The following is an 18,334-nucleotide window of genomic DNA, read 5'->3' as shown; positions in this document are numbered from 1 at the left end:
AAGAGTCTCTTGTGCTGTGCTGGATGGGGATCAGTGCGTGACCGCGGGGGAGTCCTGGTAACCTGCAGAGGCTACAGAATTCTGCATGTGGCTGGAAGGGTGGTGCTGGGCTTGGGACTGGAGGAAGGTGGGGTCAGAGAGTGTTTCTGGTGAGCTTCGTACCTCGGTGTTGGGTTTTGCCTAGGCTTGAAATTCCTACCAAGTCTGCCTGTGCTGCAGTACTGCTGGTTTGCTGCCGAGCTCCAAGCTGCAACCAGGCCAGGGAGGTGTGAGAAACACCGGACGGGCTCACCTCCCCTCCAGCGTCCTAAACTGGGACAGACTGGGTGGAGCGGGATGGGTCTAAACTGCGGGAGGAGACCACAAACACCCCCGAAAGCAGCACCCACAGTCCCATTCCTGGCACCTCATTGTCCTTTCTCCAGACCACCACGACAGCTGAGCGTGGAGGGGAGGTTGGCGAGTGGAGGTGCGAGGGGTCCCCATCTCCGTGGGTGGCGTGGCGAGGGGTCCCCGTCTCTGTGGGCAGCGCAGCGAGGGGCTGTCCCCCACAGGACCTAGGCATTTTGAAAGCCCCACACTTCCAAGAGCTGCACTTTGAAGTTCTCCTGGCAGAGCGGAGGGTTGTCGAAGGTCTCGCAGTGCTCTGTGTGCCCCCAGAGCAGGTCGGCGTCGAGGGACAGAGCTTGGCCTCCCCCTCCACCTGCAGAAGGAAGCAAGATGGTCGGGATGTGCACACTGGCACACAGCAGCCAGGGCGAGAGGTTGCCCTGGCAGCACAAGGTGAATTATCAGGCTGCTTGGAGAGCTGGAGATCAAGGAAAGCTCCTTACACCCTGCAGCCAGGCTTGCCCTGACCCTGAGCTCTGGCAGCGGGGCAGAGGCAGCTGTCAGTGCTGCGGGCGTTTCTGACGCTGCGGTGCTCTGCCGAACCCACCCCGGCAGTGGTGGGGCGCAAGGATTCAACCCCCGTGCCCACGCCTGACCCAGGCTGATTCCCACCTCCATCTCCTCCCTGTCCCGCACAAAGCGGAGGAAAGGGCTGGGAAAGGACCCGCCGGCGCCAGGGGTGCACACCTCGCCGGGAGGTCTGGGCTGTGGTGCTCCCCGTCGGCCGGCACAGCCCCTCTGGGGCTCTCGGGAGGAGCAGCCTTGCCCTTGTGCAGCTTCCCACTCTCCTGCTAACGTGAGGAAGAGGGGGATGACTTCATCTCCCCTGACTTTAAGGTCATATCCTAAACCAGGAGGTCCTTGCCTCAGGTTCTAATCTGGAGTAGAGCCCTTTGCAGCCAACACCGCGGCGTGTCGGTGGGTGGGCGCCCACAGGCAGTAATTACCAATAACGATCCCGTCGCGTGACCCGGACATGAACATGGAGGCTGTTTTGGAAGGCAGAAGGAAATGCCTGATGGCCAGAAACGGGGACAGGCGGCCCTTCCTCTGCGGTGTGGGCACGGTGAGACGGTTCGAGCTGGTGCCGCGGCCATCCGGGGAGGAGGCGAGGAGGGACGGGGGAGAGGGGGAAGGCGACCGCTGGCGTGAGCGCGGCACGGCTTTGGCCAGCTCCGGCTTCTTGATGAATACCCACTCGTACCTCTCTGTCTCGGGGCGTACCTGGAAAGCAGGAGAAACATGGAGAGCCCTGTCCTTTGGGGCATCTTTCCATCGCTGGGGGAAGACAGTGCTGCCAGGCCAGGCGGGCAGGGGCCAAACGCTGCGTGCCAGGTCCGGACCTGGGGCAGGGGAAGGACGCGGTGTCCTGGCAGTGCCAGGGCTGCTCTGGAGGTGGCTGCAGCTGAGAAGTTGGTTTTGCCTTCACCAGGCACTGCCTGAGATGGGCGAACATGCGCTGCCCACATTGCTGGGTGGGTGCTGGATGGACACTGGTGGGATACGGGGTGGGTGCTGGACTTTGCCCCCAGGATCTCTTGGACTGACTCAGCCTGCTCCCTCTGCAGGGACCCTGGGGCTGATTTGGGAACCATAGAATCACAGAATCATTTTGGTTGGAAAGGACCTTTAAGATCACCGAATCCAACCATTAACCCAGCACTGCCAAGTCCACCACTGAACCATGTCCCTCAGCACCACATCTACACGGCTTTTAAATCCCTCCAGGGATGGGGACTCCACCACTGCCCTGGGCAGCCTGTGCCAGTGCTTGACAACCCTTTCGGTGAGGAAATTGTCCCTGATCTCCAATCTAAACCTCCCCTGGTGCAACTTGAGGCCGTTTCCTCTCATACTATCACTTGTTACCTGGGAGAAGAGACCGACCCCACCTCACTACACCCTCCTTTCAGGCAGTTGTAGAAGGTGAGAAGGTCTCCCCTCAGCCTCCTTTTCTCCAGCCTAAACCCCCCCAGGTCCCTCAGCCGCTCCTCATCACACTTGTGCTCCAGACCCTTCACCAGCTTCATTGCCCTTCTCTGGACTCGCTCCAGCACCTCAAGGTCTTTCTTGTCATGAGGGGCCCAAAACTGCACCCAGGATTCGAGGTGCGGCCTCACCAGTGCCGAGCACAGGGGGACGATCCCTGCCCTAGTCCTGCTGGCCGCACTAGTGCTGATGCAAGCCAGGATGCTGGTGGCCACCTGGGCACACTGCTGGCTCATATTCAGCCGCCATTGCCCAACACCCCCAGGTCCTTTTCCGCTGGGCACTTTCCAGCCACTCTTCCCCAGCCTGTAGCGGTGCGTGGGGTTTTTGTGCCCCAAGTTCAGGACCCAACACTTGGCCTTGTTGACCCTCATACTGTTGGCCTCAGCCTCAGCCAACCGTATGAGGTTCAACGTATGAATGCTCCATCCCGCAGCTGCCCTGAGCAAACAGAGCAGAAACCCGCCCTGCCGCGCACGCTGCCCTGCTGTCACCCTGGGAGGATGCTCCAGGACCCCCCCCCGGCGTTACTGCACGTGTCCTGGGGGGCTCAGGGCAGAGGGGTAAAGGAAAAAGCAATTAACAGAGAAACCCATAAGCGTAAACCCAGAAATCAAACGTGACTTACAGTGAACACAAAGCACTCCCCTGTCCCAAAAAAGCCTGATGTTGCCCCGCTCTTTTTCCTTTCACTCCAGTCAGAGGAGAGAAACGCTCCACACACCTTCGGGAGAGAGCACAGGGAGATGTCAGCAGGGGGGACGGCTGAGGCCAGAGCAAGCCCCAGAGCCACAGGCCATCGCACGTGTGTTCAGGAGGGCAGGGGCTCTGCAGGGTCCCCAGGGGTATCGGGGAGCCAGGTTCTTCTGTGCCAGCTAAACCCTGCGCTGACAAGTCACCGGTGCTCTGGACGTGAGTCCACGGAGCTTCAGGGGCTAAGGGGGGTCTCTGGGAGATTGGGGGGTTGCTCCCCTGAGCCCCATCCAGCTCCCAGCGATGGAAAGGAATAACTGTGGCTCAAAGGGCTATATGAAGAGTATTGCAACATGCTGTGGATGGGGTCTAGGAGTCCCTTGTCCTCAGCTGGCCTCTGGACGGTGGTGAGGTGGTCGCTTGTTTTATGAGTCTTTAGAGAAAATGTGTTTTAAAATCACAAAGACTCAGGTAACACCTTTTTTCTAACCTGCAAGGCTTTTAACCAGTCCCAAGGGTTCTTCCACCCACAGTCAGGCTGACCCTGGTGTGGATGTCCTTGACTTGACCATGGCTGGAGGGGACCTCCCGAGAGGTGGGAACTCATGCCTGTCCTTGGTACCAGCTAAGGAATAAAATGAGCAAAAACAGGTAGGAAACACGTTTTTTTAAGTCACCTTCTCTTGTCTGCAGAAGGCCTTAGGGGGTGTTTTTCTCCACACCACGCTGAAGTGTCAGGCTTGGGAAATCAGGACTGGTAGGTCAATAAATCTTTGGGATGCCTGAACAACTTACAGAACTTGCCTCCACTGTTTGATGAAGAGTGGAGAGAGAAAATAGGGGTTTATGAGCTACTCGCAGAGTCCCCGGGAAGGGGCCTGGCTCAGGGTTTTTGCAGTTATTTCACAACTTTCAAATATTAGAATCATAGAATCACAAAATCATTTTTGTTGGTAATGACCTTTAAGATCATTGAGTCCAACCATTAACCCAGCACTGCCAAGGCCACCCCTAACCCATGTCCCTCAGCACCACATCTACACGGCTTTTAAATCCCCCCAGGGATGGGGACTCCACCACTGCCCTGGGCAGCCTGTGCCAGTGCTTGACAACCCTTTCGCTGAAGAAATTGTCCCTGATCTCCAATCTAAACCTCCCCTGGTGCAACTTGAGGCTGTTTCCTCTTATCCCATCACTTGTTATCTGGGAGAAGAGACCGACCCCCACCTCACTACACCCTCCTTTCAGACAGTTGTAGAGAGTGAGAAGGTCTCCCCTCAGCCTCCTTTTCTCCAGACTAAACACCCCCAGGTCCCTCAGCCGCTCCTCGTCACACTTGTGCTCCAGACCCTTCACCAGCTCCGTTGCCCTTCTCTGGACTCTCTCCAGCACCTCAAGGTCTTTCCTGTAGCGAGGGGCCCAAAGCTGCACCCAGGATTCGAGGTGCGGCCTCACCAGTGCCGAGCACAGAGGCACAATATTGCAGAAGCTGTCCTTATTTCTCCTCCGTTCCCTTGTGTGGCTGCTCTTGCGATCAGAGAGTGATCCTAGCATTTTAAAGCATCGCAAGCAAGTCCTGGCTCAGGCAAAGCATCTGCTGACTTCAGGAAAAGTCTGCTTAGCAAGGACTTCATGGTTTAGTCTGTATTTGCAATAAAAGAGTATCACTCGTGGCCTCTCTCCATCCCACTGACTCCTCCTCTGTGTCCCCCCAGCAGCACCCTTTAGACCAGCCTGTGTCTAAGGTGGCTCTTGGTGCCTGGGGTGCAGTTTGTTCTCTCCTGGAAGCTGGGACAGACCCTGTGGCAGGGCAGGAGAGGGACCATGCAGCCCCGCAGTTGCTCCAAGAAGTGCCGGTGGGGTCAATCACCCCGTCCCCTTCCCCACGTCAGCACAGCGCAGCCCACTGCTCTGCCTGGGAAATACTTACCTCCCCCTCCGTTGTTTTTATGAGCAGCACCGTCGGTTCGTAGCCTTCACAGCACGTGTAAAACCTGCAGAGGTGAACAAGGAGGTGGGGTCGGTGGGGGTCCGAGACCCAGGAGCAGCATGCCACGCAGGGAGCCCAAGGCTGTAATGGACAGCGGAGAGCGGTGGCCGCTCCTCTGAGCCTCTTGCTGTGCCAGCAGCTGCCCCAAGGGAGCTCGCGGAAGGACGGCAGCAGAAACTCAGTCATGTAGCTCGAGCAGCTTCAGTTTGTGCAGGAACGGAGGGAGCTGGCTTGTGGGACTCCTCAAGTCATCACTTCTGCTTGGTGAAGCAGGTAACAGCTCAGGCACCAGACGGCGGGGGATGCTTCATGGGGGGAGTTCACCCAACGAGCTCGCTTTTAATCTGGATGTGTTGCATATTCTGGGCTCTGTACCCCGTGTCTGCCTTGGAAAGGTGCGGGGCTGTGCTTCCTGGGTGGGCTGGAACGGTGCCGTGGGGCACCCGCTCGCTTCCCACGGGCTGGGGAGCACGCTCATGGTGCTAACGGCGGCACTACTGGTGCAGCCCCACCTTCAAACGCCGCCCCGAGAACTGGGCACATGGGCAGCATCCAGTCCTGTGGTGCCCGGCATCCCTCCCCGGTCAGCAGTGAGCTGCATCCCGGGAGAGAATTGCCCCGGCACCGAGCGTTGCGGGGATGTCCCTGCTTCCCACCGCACCCTTCGCTCCCTGGCCATGACATTGGGTGTCACCAGGACCTGGGTTGTCTCCAGCGCTGACACTGGTCTTTCTATTGCAATTGTGGGCATTGGCCATGACACTTGGGCTCCCTTAACTTGCATTTAGAGGGCTTGATGTCTTCCCCATCGCAGGATGTCCCCACATGCTGTCCGCCCCTGCCCTGAGCTCTGCCTGCTCTGCGAGTGCAACCTCTCAGCTTAACGTGCTCCTACGGAGGAGCAGGTTTGGGTTTCCCGCAGAAAAACATTCATGCAAAGGCAGCCTCAGCCCACTGGGAGGCTTTTCCTGCTTCACAGCTTGGGAAGTCAATGGCAAACTCGTTTTCCAGGTCGGTTTTGAGCCGCTGCCCTGACTGTAGTGTCCAGCAGCTGCCCTGTGCTCCGTGCCGCTGGGAGGGAGCTGGAGCCCTGGGGATGGCGTGCTGGCTGGGCCATCGTAGCATGCCCAGCATGGTGTGGCACAAGGGGGTGTCCCTCTGCACAGCACATCTGCCAGGCTCAATCTTCCCTGTGCAGTGCCGAGTTGCTGATTGCCATCTGACTGAGCCTCAGCCCCCTCCTGTACAGCCAGCGCCAGCCCAGACCACACTCAAAATCTCAAATCAAGCCCATGAGAGTCCCCAGGAGAACTCAGCTGTACCCCATGGACACTCCATGTTGCTCCTTTCTACACCACCAACCTCTACCCAGTTTTATGCCTGGCCCACCCGACCTGACCTGACCCGACCCGAGGGGCAGGTGATGCTTTACCTCTGCAGGCTGCACCCATCTTCTGAGGTGGAGAAGAGCAGCAGTGGGGGGAAGAGCGAGAAGCGCTCAGGGATCCAGGACCAGACGATGCGCATCTCCTGAGCCGTTACAATGCTGGAGTTGAAGTTCTGTATGTCCACGGCCAGGTGGAAGGACTGCCTGCACAAGGGAGGATGGCCATTACTGCCAAGCTGGGGTGCCCATCTGCTTTTAGGGGTGCAGCCCCCGTGCATCAGGTTTTGTCATGTTTTTTGCATTGTGAACTTTCTGTTAACATTGCTAGCTCTAGCTGTACAGGGCCTCCTAACAGAGACCTCCACGAGGGGCTGTGAGGCACCCAGCATAGCCAAAGCTATGGGAGATACCTGAAGTTCTCCCCATGTTATACCTCCACTGTAACTCATATCATTGTCTGCTTAGCCCCAAGAGCTGGCAAACAGAGAGGTCTCCTTACCTGCTCTGCATCATGGTCATGCCCCTCTCCATTAACGCCTTCCTGTTGGCCATCTGGAGGAGCCAGATTTCCTTGCGGGAGAACAGGCGGATGCCAAAGGCTCTCTCTAGGAGTTTGTCAACAGTCACGTGTTCAGCAATGTTCTGCACAAAAGCCTGCAGGTCTGCCTTGATATCAGTCCCCTCCAGCTCCGCGGAGGTCACCGAGAGCCTGTACTGCTTCAGCAAGGCCAGAGCAATGCGGTAGAGGACCTTCTGCCCCTCCAGCAGGTAGACGTCAAAGACACGGATGGCAAAATTGAAGGGGAGGTCATGAAAGAGCCACGATAACCATTTGGAGTAGACCTCAAAGACGTTCTCAGAGGTGCTAGCTATGAGTTTGTGAGCTGCTGGGCAGTGCTTGTTGGCCAGATCCCCAAAAGTCATGCAGGAGGCCTGGTGAGCCAGGAAGGACTGGTCAATGTAGCTGGTGTGGGGAGCATTGCTGGCAATGAGGCGAGAGATGTTCTCAAAGCACTGAGCTTCATCTTTGCTGTAGTGCAGCAGCAGAGCTACCAGAGAGGGGAGGATGGGGCTGTAGGTTATGTCAGGGAAAAGGTTGCCAACACAGATGAGGATCTTCTTCAAGGCAGTGACCCCTTCCAGGTTGAGACAGTATGTGGGCATGGAGCATCCTTCCAGGAACTCAGGCAAAGGGTGGGAGCTCGCACTCAGCTTCCCAAAGAGCCGACTCGCCACGTCCCTGTAGACGAGAGCATCTGGGGTGACGAGCCGGCAGGCGACCTGCTGGATGACCTGGTGGTAGACCTGAGCTCTCAGAGTGCGGCTCACTGCCCAGTAGCCTTCTCTTGCCAGCTTCTTCAGCTCCTTCGGGGGCTTGCTGAGGATGTCTTGGGGGATATATGCTTGTTGCTCCGGGTCTGGCATCCTGTCCCAGTCCACAAACTGTCCACAGCCCAGACCAGAGGAGGCGCCGATGTCCCAGGTGTCAGCCTCGGATGTGATCACGATGGTGACTGGAGATGAGCCAAACATCTCTGTAGGACAAAGACCTTTTATTCAACACACTTCACCGCCCCAGCCGGCAGCTTTTCACCCTGGCTGACGGTGCTTTGAAGTCTTACAGCAACGTCTTGTATTTCAGTAGTTATTCTCCCCGCTGCAAAGGGAAGGTTTGCCGAAGGCTTTGCCTGCCTGGAGCTGCTGGCTTTGCCCTCGTCTGCTCACATCGGCTCAGGCCCCTGGTGAAACTGCTGCCCAGGGGCTCAGGGCAGCACGGGGCCAGGTACCAGCTGGGTGTCAGGGCTGCTTCTCCACACTGTAAGGGGCCTGGCACCCCTAAAAAGCTCCTGACTTCCCAGCCAAGAGGGAGGTGCAGAGAGCAGGGTCACAGTCCCTGTCCCTCAGGGATGACCATGGGACAGCAGCGTTACACCACCAAGGATAAGGAGCAGCTCGGGCCCAGCCCAGCTCTGCAGGGGTGAGGTGGGACCTCGTGGGGGCCCAAGTGATGCTGAGAGGGACCATTTGCATCATGTCCCCTCCCAAGGACAGAGCAGGGCAGGGGGCAATGTCCTGTCTGGGTCTGGCAGCCCAGGGCCAGGCTGCTATGAGCCCAGACAGAGCGGGCAAAGCTGGCCTCAGGTGTTTGCCCTCCCTCTTACTGCCTCCTGCCAAAGGCTCCTGCAAAACCCTCCCGAGCCCTCCGGCCGCTCCAGTGCCAGAGGGAAGGTACAAGGAGAAGGTGCTGCAGCAAGAGGGGCTCGCCAAGGGTGCGGGGATGGTCTGCGGGGTGCCAAAGGGTCCCCGTTTCCCGCATGATCCCATGCACCTGGAGGGAACCCATCCAGGGGACCGCACGCAGGGGCTGGCCAGCATCTGGGAAGCCCCTTGGAGACAGAAGGTCCCCGAGGGACCCTCAGAGCAGGCTCCAGCACACAGGACGGCGGCAGGGCTGTGGCAGCCGCCAGCCCTTTCTGGGAAGAGCAGAGTTTGAGCTCCTCCTAGAGAGGAGTGAGCTGCATTTTCCTTGGGGCTGCGAGAGAGCTCAGCTCCAAACCCTGTACAAGGAGAGAGCTGTCTCTGTGTGGGTGAGCTCTGCTGGGTGGTGATTGATTGGCAAGGATAAAGTCGAGTAGAGCACGCGTTAATTCTCTGATGTATTTATCTTGGATGTGCTCAGCTGGGTTGGGGAGTCTAGGACGGATTTGCACTGAGCCAAACCTCTCTGCTCTGGCCCCAAGGGGACACGGGGGGACAGTCCTGTCCCAGCCCTGTGTGCTGCGTGCGTGGCAGCACGTGGTGGCACGTTGAGGGGATCCCAGGCTGGGTCTGGCTCTGGCTCCTGCTCTCTAGTTCAGCTTGGCCCATGCTCAAGTTAGCAAAACCAGCACATCAGGTTGAGTTCTGGGTCAGGGAGAGGCCGGCACATTTCACCGGCTGCTGCTCAGCCGACAGACCCCAAGTACAGTCACACAGGCTTCTAGCCATAGAAACCAGGCTAAAACGAACATCGGGGTTGAAGCGGGGCTGTCTGCACCGCCGTGGTCCCCAAATTCACCTTGTCCTCGCAGCTGGCTGCATCACGAAGGTACTGAGGAGCATCAACCCAAGCCCACCCAGATGCCGGTGCCCCCACCCAGGCCATGCTGGCGGTGTTGGGGAAGGAAAGGTGGGTCTGCTCCAGCCCCTCTCCTCTGCTTGATGTGTCCTGGGTACAAGGAGGGCCAGCGAGAGCCTCCGGCATCTTGCCCAGCGCGAGATGCGTGGCCGTCCCCAGCCGCAGCTCACTCACCTTGCCCGGTGCCCCTGCGCTCGCCCTCGGCCGGCTCGGCCATGGGGAAGCCACCGGCCGCCCCCCCGGGGGAGCGGGGCAGGCTGAGCCCCACCTGCAGCATGTGCCCAGGCTCCGGTGCACCCCGCTGCCGGGTCCTCTCTGTCCCTGTCACCTGCTCTGACTTTTAAGGCGAGGGCCAGCCCGCCGGCACAGGAGGTTTATTTGGTGTAAACAGGGCGAGGGAGGGAGTAGCTCCCACACCCGCCTGGCCCCTTCCTGCCCCAATTCTGCGCCGAGGCTGGGGAGGGGGACGTAAACACCCCGTGGGATGAGATAGCCATCAAACCAGCAACACGACCATGAAACTTAATCATTTATTTTTCCCAAGGATAACCTTCATTTTCCCGCTCTGGGGTTCGCCACCTTCGCCAGCGTCACGGGGCAGGGAGGGTGCCGCGGGGGCGAGGGAGGGCCGGGGCTGCCGTGGTGGCAATCGCCCGTCCTTGAGCGAGCGGAACATCAACACGGCCTGTGGGTTTGCAACCGCTTCCCGCTGGACGGTCCCGGGGGAGTCGGAAAGAGAAGCACGTGAGCAGCGAGTGCCAGGAACCGGGTGACGAGGGAGGGACTGGGGCCACGGGGATTGAGTGAGATGGATGAGGGGATGGGGTGATGGGGATGGGATGGGATGGGATGAGGGGGACGGGGACATTGGTGTGAGCAGGAGAGGGCAGGGGGAGGCAGTGACTGTCATTTGGGGATGGACAGGGACAGAGGATGGGTCTGAGGATTTGGAGAAGGGAAACGGCAGCTGCCTGAAGGAAGGGGAAGGCAGGAGCCAGGGAGAAAAGGCCATGGGGAGCCCGTGGGGCTGGAGGAGGCCTGTGCGAGCGGGGGACAGCCCGCGGCGGTGTGGGGAGGTGTCGGGGTGCTGCGGGCATGGGGATGGGTTCAAGTGAGACTTGAACATCAACAGCCGAAGCCCAGGGTGGGAAAAGGACAGGGTGACCCTGCTGCTCAGCCTGGGGTTCACGTGGTGGCAGAGGGGGAGGAAGGAGGGAGGGAAGGAAGAAAGGATGAAGGAGAGAGGATGGAGAGAGGAAAGAGGTAGGATGGACAGAGGAAGAAGGGAGGAAGGAGAGGAGGGAAGAAGACAGAAGGAGAGGGGAAGGAGAAGGAAGGGAGGAGGAAGGGAGGAGGAGAGATGGAGGAAGAAAGAAGGAAGGAGAGAGGGAGGACAGAGAAAGGAAAGAGGGAGGAAGGAGGGAGGAAGGAGAGAGGAAGGAGAGAGAAGGAAGGAGGGAAGGAGGAGGGAGGATGGACGGAGGAAGGAGGGAGGAAGGAGAGAGGAAGGGAGATGCGGAGAGTATCCCAGCACTCGTCTGGTCCCTCCAGACTTCACCGCTCAGAAATAAACTGCTCTGATGCTCAGGGCCGTTATTTCACAGAATTACAGAGGTCGGGAAAATCGCCCAAGCGCTGAGCAGCTGCGCCCTCGGGCTGGATCTTCGCATCTTCCCGTGTGTTTTGTGCTTTTCTGGAAAATGAAAAAGGGCTCCTGGAAAATCAGGAAGAACCAACGGGCTCGGATGTGGTTTTGCTCCTGACTCAAGCATCTTCCTGCCCTTCCCAGGTCCCCGCGGGCACGGCGACACCCAGGGCTGGGGGACGCTGGCTGCGGCCCCGCGCTTCCTCTGCCTCCTGGTTTTCTCTGTCCCAGTTCTTCTCCAGCCCGCTGCACCACGCACCCTGCACCCATGCCCCTGCACCCACCCGCCCGCTGCACCCACACCCACGCCCCACGCCGCCCCGCCCGGCGCCTGCGCGCGGCGGGGTTTGGGCCTCGCCGGCCGCCGTCGCCAGCTGACCCGGGCCGGAAGCGCGGGGTTCTTCCGGGCGGCGGTCGAGATGGCTCCGGACCCCTGGTGAGCGCCGGGCCGGGGCGGCTCCGGGCGCGGCTTTCCCGGGGCTGGCCGCGCCGCCGCCGCCCTCCCACCCCAGCCCCGGGGCTCCCGGCCGTGGCCCGGGGTCGCTCGGCCGCCCGCGGGCGCTACGGGCCGGGCCCGGGCCTGCCGGTGGCGTGCGGGCCTGCCGGTGCCACAGGGCCGCTGTGGCGGGGGAGCGGCGCGGGGTGGCGGCCTCGGGAGACCCTCGGCCGAGCGGCGGGGCGAGGGCTGGCCCTGCGCGGCAGGGCCTGGGGCTGCGCGCCGCCAGGCCTCCTCCGGGTTATTGGGGGGGACACACACACGACACCCTTTCCCTACAGAGCGTTTTTTCCCCAAAAAAGCTCCTTTTAGGTCAATCTGAAGAGCAGTGATTTCTGTGCTGCTGGTTGTTCCGCATCCTGTGGTAAAGCACAGGCGGTTTAGGCCGAACGGCAATAATCAGGGCTGTGAGGGAGGAGGCCGGGGGTGCTCAGCTGCCGCCTCTCGTTGCAGGTTCCCGCTGTACGATGCCACTTGCCAGGTCGCCCAGGACATCGCCGAGAAGATCCAGGAGCGGAACCGGTACCAGAGGAACGGGGAGAGCTCGGCCAAGGTACGCCTCTGCCAGCCGCTCGGGGCTGTGTGAGCGCGCGTGGTTGCAGCTGGATTTTGCTTTTAATCGATCTAAATACTGGGTAAGCGTTAAATTTGCAGGAGTCTGTGTCTCAGGAGCTGTAAGTTTCTGCCTCTCTGGCTGCAGAGGGACGTGGGTGCTGCCTGCGAGGGCGCATTAGTCAAGGGACGTGGTCGGGAGCGCTGCGGGAAGGGGGTGACGCTCCATCATCCGTGCTGCCAGCTGGGCACCCGTGGGTTAAAAGTTACATTTAATGGCAGGAACCTACTGTTAGTGGTAGGTTCCTTAAGATTTCCATAGAGAAAACAATAATACAGTTTCTAAATTAAGGGTAGCTTTTCAGCGTCACAAAAATCATCTGGGATTTAACAGTAATGAACCTTTTATGCGTGTGATAGTGCTGGTTTTACAAAAAGAGAAAAGGAGAAGCCGTGGGAGCGTTGGGCACGCGCTGCTGACGGCTCGGGGCTGTCGCTGCCGGGAACAGAACTGTTTTCAGAGATCCTGAATCTTAAGAGATGTTGGGATGCACGTCAGCTTCTGTGTGCCCCTTTCTGTGTAAATAGTGGGTAGATATTTTATCCCCCCAAAGGTGACTTGCGTCCTTTCTGTAGTGGCTGTATACAAATTTTGCAGCCTTTTTTAGCTACTTTGCTAACAAAATGTAAGACGAGAGTTAAATATGAATGAGAAGTAGAAGTTAGAGCTTACTGAGGAATATTACCTTCACCTTTTCACGCTTCCTACTTTAAAAAATAAAATATAAAGATTCTCAGAGGGCTGCTTTCTTCAGGACCAAAAGCCTCATCTTTTATTTCAAGAAGCATAGGAGCCTGCTTGATCGCACGCCCCAGGGATCGTGCCATTAACTTCTCTCTTGACTGCATTAAAATGAAAATGCACGCAAACCCTTGAGTCAGGCTTTTGTAATAATTTGCATAATTAAAAAAAACACTGATTTATTTCATAGACTCTGCCCTCCTTTATAGCAGGGTTGTAGCGTGATGTGCGATCACCGAATCTTCACTGCCAGGCTCTTTCCTGATGGCTTTTAAAATAAAATGTCACTTTTGAAATGTTTCCTTTGAAGAAATGTTGAAGAAAACTGTGTAGGCTTTGTACGACAATCAGTGCTTTTTAATGAATGCCTCAAAATTTGTCATGAATTGAAAACTGGTTTCAGAAAGCCCAAATAAGTGGGATTTGGGAGAAATATTTTTCTCTAGCTGTAGAATCGAGAGCAGTGTTTAGAGGTGGTGATTAAACTCCCGGCTTTCAAGATGATGAAGTATTAGAAGATGTACAGATAATGTTCAAGCAGTAGAAGACTAATAAAAAGATTGCTGCTTAATCCATCTGTATTTATAGAGGACAAAGTTCTCTGTTTGCATCACTGCGGTCTGTGACGCCTTCTAAAAAACCCCAACAAACCGCTGCGTTAGTGCTGTTTGAAGCCTTTCTTGTCCCGTAACTCTCCCGGGTTGTGTTTTATGGAAACATGACACGGTTGACTTATTTCTCCACAAAATCATTTGTTCCATGCCCAGTGTTTTCCAAGCGCAGTTTCCCTTTAATCCATTAACAGTTAAAGATGAATATTTGGCAGTGTTTGATTCTACTATAAACAAGTTTCCAATAGTGAGAGGGTTTTCATAACAGAAATGCATGTTGAGAAACCCACGGCTGAGCAGTCATATATCCTATGACTGCTGAATGTTTTAACGGAGAAAAACTCTTTGTACAGTGTTTGACTGGTAGGGAGAAGGTAAACAAGTTTTTATTTTTACAGTATTTTGCCATTAGCATAGCTAAAAAAATCCTTATTGCTGAGCAAAAAATAGAGCATAAAATTTAAAATGGAAAATAAAAAACCAACCCACCCTGTAGGGAAAGATTTGAAGCCAGCACTTACCATCTGTGAACTCTGCTCTATTGAGCCGATCTTAAAACTTCCATTGGTTTATTTTTTCTTTAATGGGAATGAAGTCTTTTATTATAGCACTGCAACCTCTGGCTGGAGTAGCCTGTGAGATGAATTTCGTGGACGTGTGCACCTTTATGTTACTTTTCTGTTCTGGGTCAGTTAAACGCAGCGTTCTCCCACCCGGACGTGAGCGCAGGAAATGTACGTGTGAAATGCAAAGACCTTTTATTACCTGTTTGCAGACCTAGAGGGTGTGCAGCAGCTTGAACTTGCCTCAGAGCATTTTATACCCCACTCTGGCTCTGCAAACACTGCCGTAGTGTTCGGCTGGTTGGGGTCTGAAGGTGGATTTTGCAGCGCTCTGCTTCGGCTGCGTACTCTCGAGTGCCTCAGCGTGACACTGCCTCTGCTCAAACACTACCAAATACAGCGACAGAGAGAACAAGTCTCGCTGAAGTCAGAGAGGTTTAAACTTCTGATGCTCTCAAGTGATTTTTTTGGGAACTCCTGCTCCATTCCTGTGCAAATATCAAGTGCAGTTTAGCTCTAGGCAGGATCCTTGCAGCACGGCGGCTGTTCAGTGCGATGTTGGTGTCTGGCTGTGTCTTCGGGAATGAGAGTCAAAGCGAATATTCCTTCTCTGGTACTAGTTCACCGCACAGAGCATCTGAGGTTGCTAACCCACAGCGGGGCTATTATCTTGTAAACAAGAAGCACATAAAGTCTTAATTAGGATGACTTGCGTAGTTAATTGCAGTTACAATGTTCTCTCCTGGTGTGTTCTACATAACTGGAATGAAAAGAAATAACATTTAACGAGGAAAAACCCAGAGGATAATGTCAGCCTAACTTGGGAAGGGGTGGGGAGAGGAGGATTCCCGCAGACCTCGGGCTTGCTTGCAGCGGGGAAGAATGTCAAGGACTTAACTACATTTTTAGTAAGAAGAGACGCATCTGAATCGTGGGCAGATCAGCTGTGAGAAAGGGTTGGGAGTCGTAGGTGCTGCTGAGAAGGGAGATGGAGGAAATCTGAACTTCTTTGGGATCTTTAGTTTGAAATCTGGAGGAGTTCAGTGCGGGGAATGTCTGAACCTGTAGCCACCTTCCCTCTAATCCTGGGAGCTGGGAAAGAAACCTGGTGGCAGAAGCAGCTGGCGCCTGTGTTTGTATTAAAGATCAGAGGAAAGAACTGGAAAACTAACTGGAAAATATTAAAATGTGCTGAAATATTTTGCCCATATAAAGACTTGAAAGAAAGCTCTCCGTATTAAACAGCATTAGTGTATTAGAATTGTGTTTGTGAAACTAGTACTATTTATCTCACTACTCTGTAGGCAATCTGAACCAGTTAACTGTATCGTTCCCGTTGTGGCTCTGAGGCAGGCTTTCTTGGATTAGAACAGAGTCCTTCACACCAGTATAGCTGAAGTTAAATATGTTGTCACTTGCATGTAGTAGTATTAAATTTTATGCAAATATAACTCAGAATGAAAAAAAAAAACCCTCTTTCTTCCCCTTCAGCTCAATGTGATTATCAGATCGTTGCTGCAGAATCTCCGAGAGAAGATCGATCAGCTGAAGGACTCACTGCTGCGGGCTGTATCAACACACCAAATGTATCTGTGTAAACATCTACTCGCTGACCTTTCTGTGTTGTGGGAGAGTGGAAAAATCGGCTGTAACTGCTCTGCCACGCAGTTAGGGTTTTTCCCTTATTCCATATTTAGACGACTTTGTCACTAGAATTTTTTCATGCTGCTGTTTAGTATTTTCCCTGCAGCTGTAGCGCAGGAGCCTGGGCATCTCTGGTGTGGGGGGCATGAGGCTGGCTTTGGTTACGTTTGTGTCAGAGAAGCTTAACAAGGTGGCACGAGTAATCTTGGAGTTGCCGTGGTCTTGCCTGTGCGCTGTGCTGACACTGCTGATTGAGCGGCTGGTTTGTGAGCGAAGATCCCTTCTCTAGCAGAAAACTCGCTAATCTCTTGTTTTCTTTTAGCTCAGTCGCTGGCTGCAGGAGTGGCAGTGCTTGTAAAAAGGAAGGATGAAGCCTTGTTCAGGGTGTGGGCAGGGATGTGGCAGCCCTGACTTGGACTATCTTAAGGAGCAATGGAACTGCATCTTCAAAATGCTTTAAAATACGCCTTAGAAAGAAATCACAGGTTTTCTTCTAGGAGCCTTACCGTGTGGCCTGGCTGGGATTTGCTGCTCTTTCCATATTCTGGGATGGTCAGGCTTAAGGACTCAAAGAGTACGTCTGTCTCCCTGAAGATGTCCAGCAGCAGTCATTTAATGAATGTTTGATTTCAAGCTTACTGTAGCAGAAATCCCTTCGAAGCACGGGCCTCTTGAGTGCTGTGCTGATGGCCAGGGATAAAACTTCCCTGTCCAGCGAGTGCTTGAGCGCAGATGAATGCTGCTGCTGGGGCAGAAAACATACACAAATCAGTTCAGCTATTGCATAATCTACTGAACAGTACTCGAAAGAGAGTTAGTCGTCCTTCAAAATATTGCTAAGATCAGTTAAGAAAAGCAGACGCATGTCCCCTGTCGAAGGCGCAGCACTTCGGGGCATCTGGTCTTTTAGAGACACCGCATGAATTGTTTCTCTGCTCTATCAGTGGCTGTCGGGGTGTTCTACTGATGAATTGCAAATGGAAACAGATGCTCAAAATAAATTTTTTTTGTTGTTTGCTGATCACTTGGCTGGGAGCTCCTCACCTGGTCCGTGTTACGAGCCTCCAGTGAAATAAGATGTGAAGCACCCTGCTGATTTCAAAAGCTCTATTCTGTTTGGGCCTGCCCTGTTTCTATCATGACAGTGTAAGCTGGAGCTCTTTTAAGAAGACTTGTCCTTCCCTGAGCTTAACCCATGCAGTGCTGCTGTCCATTGTCAGTGTTACAGAAGAGATCCAACTGCGCAGGACTTCTTAGTAATAAATGAAAGAAGAATTATGTTGGATTTTGGAGGGGGAAATGCTATTCTTAATACTATGCTAATTTGACAGTAAATAGCCTTCTCGTTCTCTTATTTCTTTGAGATGATGACCTGAAGATCACTCCATGGTCACTGAATGAAACTTTTTCTTTGAGATATGTCAACTTCAGAAACACGTTTAGAATAACAGCAGGTTGCATTCAGAAACGTGTGCCCTAGCCTTCTCTTCGGCATTACAGCCTTTTCTTGAGTTAGGATAGTTACTCTAGTTAATTTTGATGATCCGGAGGTCTGATTTATTTTAAGAATGTATAACAGGTATTATTTTCTGTACTAAAATTAAAATTTTTCAGTGTTTTTAAGTTTGATCCTTAACCAAGTGTCATCAGCACACAGCTGGAGGGAGACAGGAGGCAGAATTTGGTGGACGACCTTCTCACGCGCCAGAAACAACTTCAGGCGTCTTACAAGAATGAAGGCCCAGAACCAGATGTGATAAGGTATGGCATTGTCACCTCAAATGAACAGTGTGATTTGTGCTTTGAGTATGTCTGAAGATAATGTTAAATGCATCCAGTGAACTCATTACACGTAGCAAACCGGTTTCATTTGCTTAAAAATCATGTGCTTTTTTTAGTGACAGTATCATATGTCTATAGAGCTGGGTAGGACGAGGGAGTGGAGAGTTGCTTGGAAGAGGTAATAGCTACGTGATGTAGTAGAGTCAGTCACGGAGTTGGACTGGTGGGTGCCACTGTACAAGGTCTATGTGAATTGTTGGAGAGAAAACTGTCAGGATGAGGCTTAAGCTTCAAACAGTCCCTAATGATCATATTGTGTAGCAGTCAGCGGGGGCCTTCAGATGGAATACATTTTAATTTCCATTTTGGTGTGTCCTTCACGGCTGGGAAAAATAATTATGGTTAATAGCCTTCAAGTTGTGCTCTCCTTATGCAGTTCCTGTCTAGCCCCTTTCTAGTGGAGGGGGTTATGTTTGTCATCTCTAACAGGTTCTTAGGAAGAATCCATCCCTGGTGGGTTCTGGTCAGGAAGAAAGGCAAAGCCTTTTCTTGGAGTGTGAAATTCAGGCCTCTTGCCTGAGTTAATAAATTATTAGCAGTGCCTGTGTTAGGTTTGGTGGGAGTCACACAGGTGCTGTGTCCGTAACGTACAAACCACGTTAAGCATAGCCT

General features: G+C 54.4%; 2 protein-coding genes across 2 annotated transcripts in view; one reads left to right on the top strand and one right to left on the bottom strand.

The window, feature by feature from the left end:
* Positions 1–557: 557 nt before the first annotated feature.
* On the bottom strand, positions 558–9,844 carry LOC137670509 (TBC1 domain family member 24-like). The gene is made up of 7 exons (XM_068413403.1): positions 9,742–9,844; positions 6,949–7,984; positions 6,495–6,653; positions 5,003–5,066; positions 3,008–3,103; positions 1,338–1,614; positions 558–703 (listed from the first exon to the last, which is right to left on the bottom strand). The coding sequence occupies exons 1-7, from the start codon at positions 9,842–9,844 to the stop codon at positions 558–560; spliced, it is 1,881 nt and encodes a 626-aa protein (XP_068269504.1).
* A 1,740-nt stretch (positions 9,845–11,584) lies between these two features.
* STX8 (syntaxin 8) overlaps positions 11,585–18,334 on the top strand; it is a 114,993-nt gene continuing 108,243 nt past the window's right edge. The window contains exons 1-4 of the mRNA XM_068413280.1: positions 11,585–11,648; positions 12,162–12,261; positions 15,728–15,822; positions 17,531–17,641. Of these exons, the coding sequence (XP_068269381.1) occupies positions 11,632–11,648; positions 12,162–12,261; positions 15,728–15,822; positions 17,531–17,641 (323 nt within the window). The 5' untranslated portion in view covers positions 11,585–11,631. The remainder of the gene's footprint in view (positions 11,649–12,161; positions 12,262–15,727; positions 15,823–17,530; positions 17,642–18,334) is intronic.

Source organism: Nyctibius grandis, chromosome 15, assembly GCF_013368605.1.
Source record: "Nyctibius grandis isolate bNycGra1 chromosome 15, bNycGra1.pri, whole genome shotgun sequence".
Classification (NCBI taxonomy): domain Eukaryota; kingdom Metazoa; phylum Chordata; class Aves; order Nyctibiiformes; family Nyctibiidae; genus Nyctibius; species Nyctibius grandis.
The sequence above is the reverse complement of the archived record's forward strand: the minus strand, read 5'-3'. Positions and strand labels throughout refer to the sequence as shown.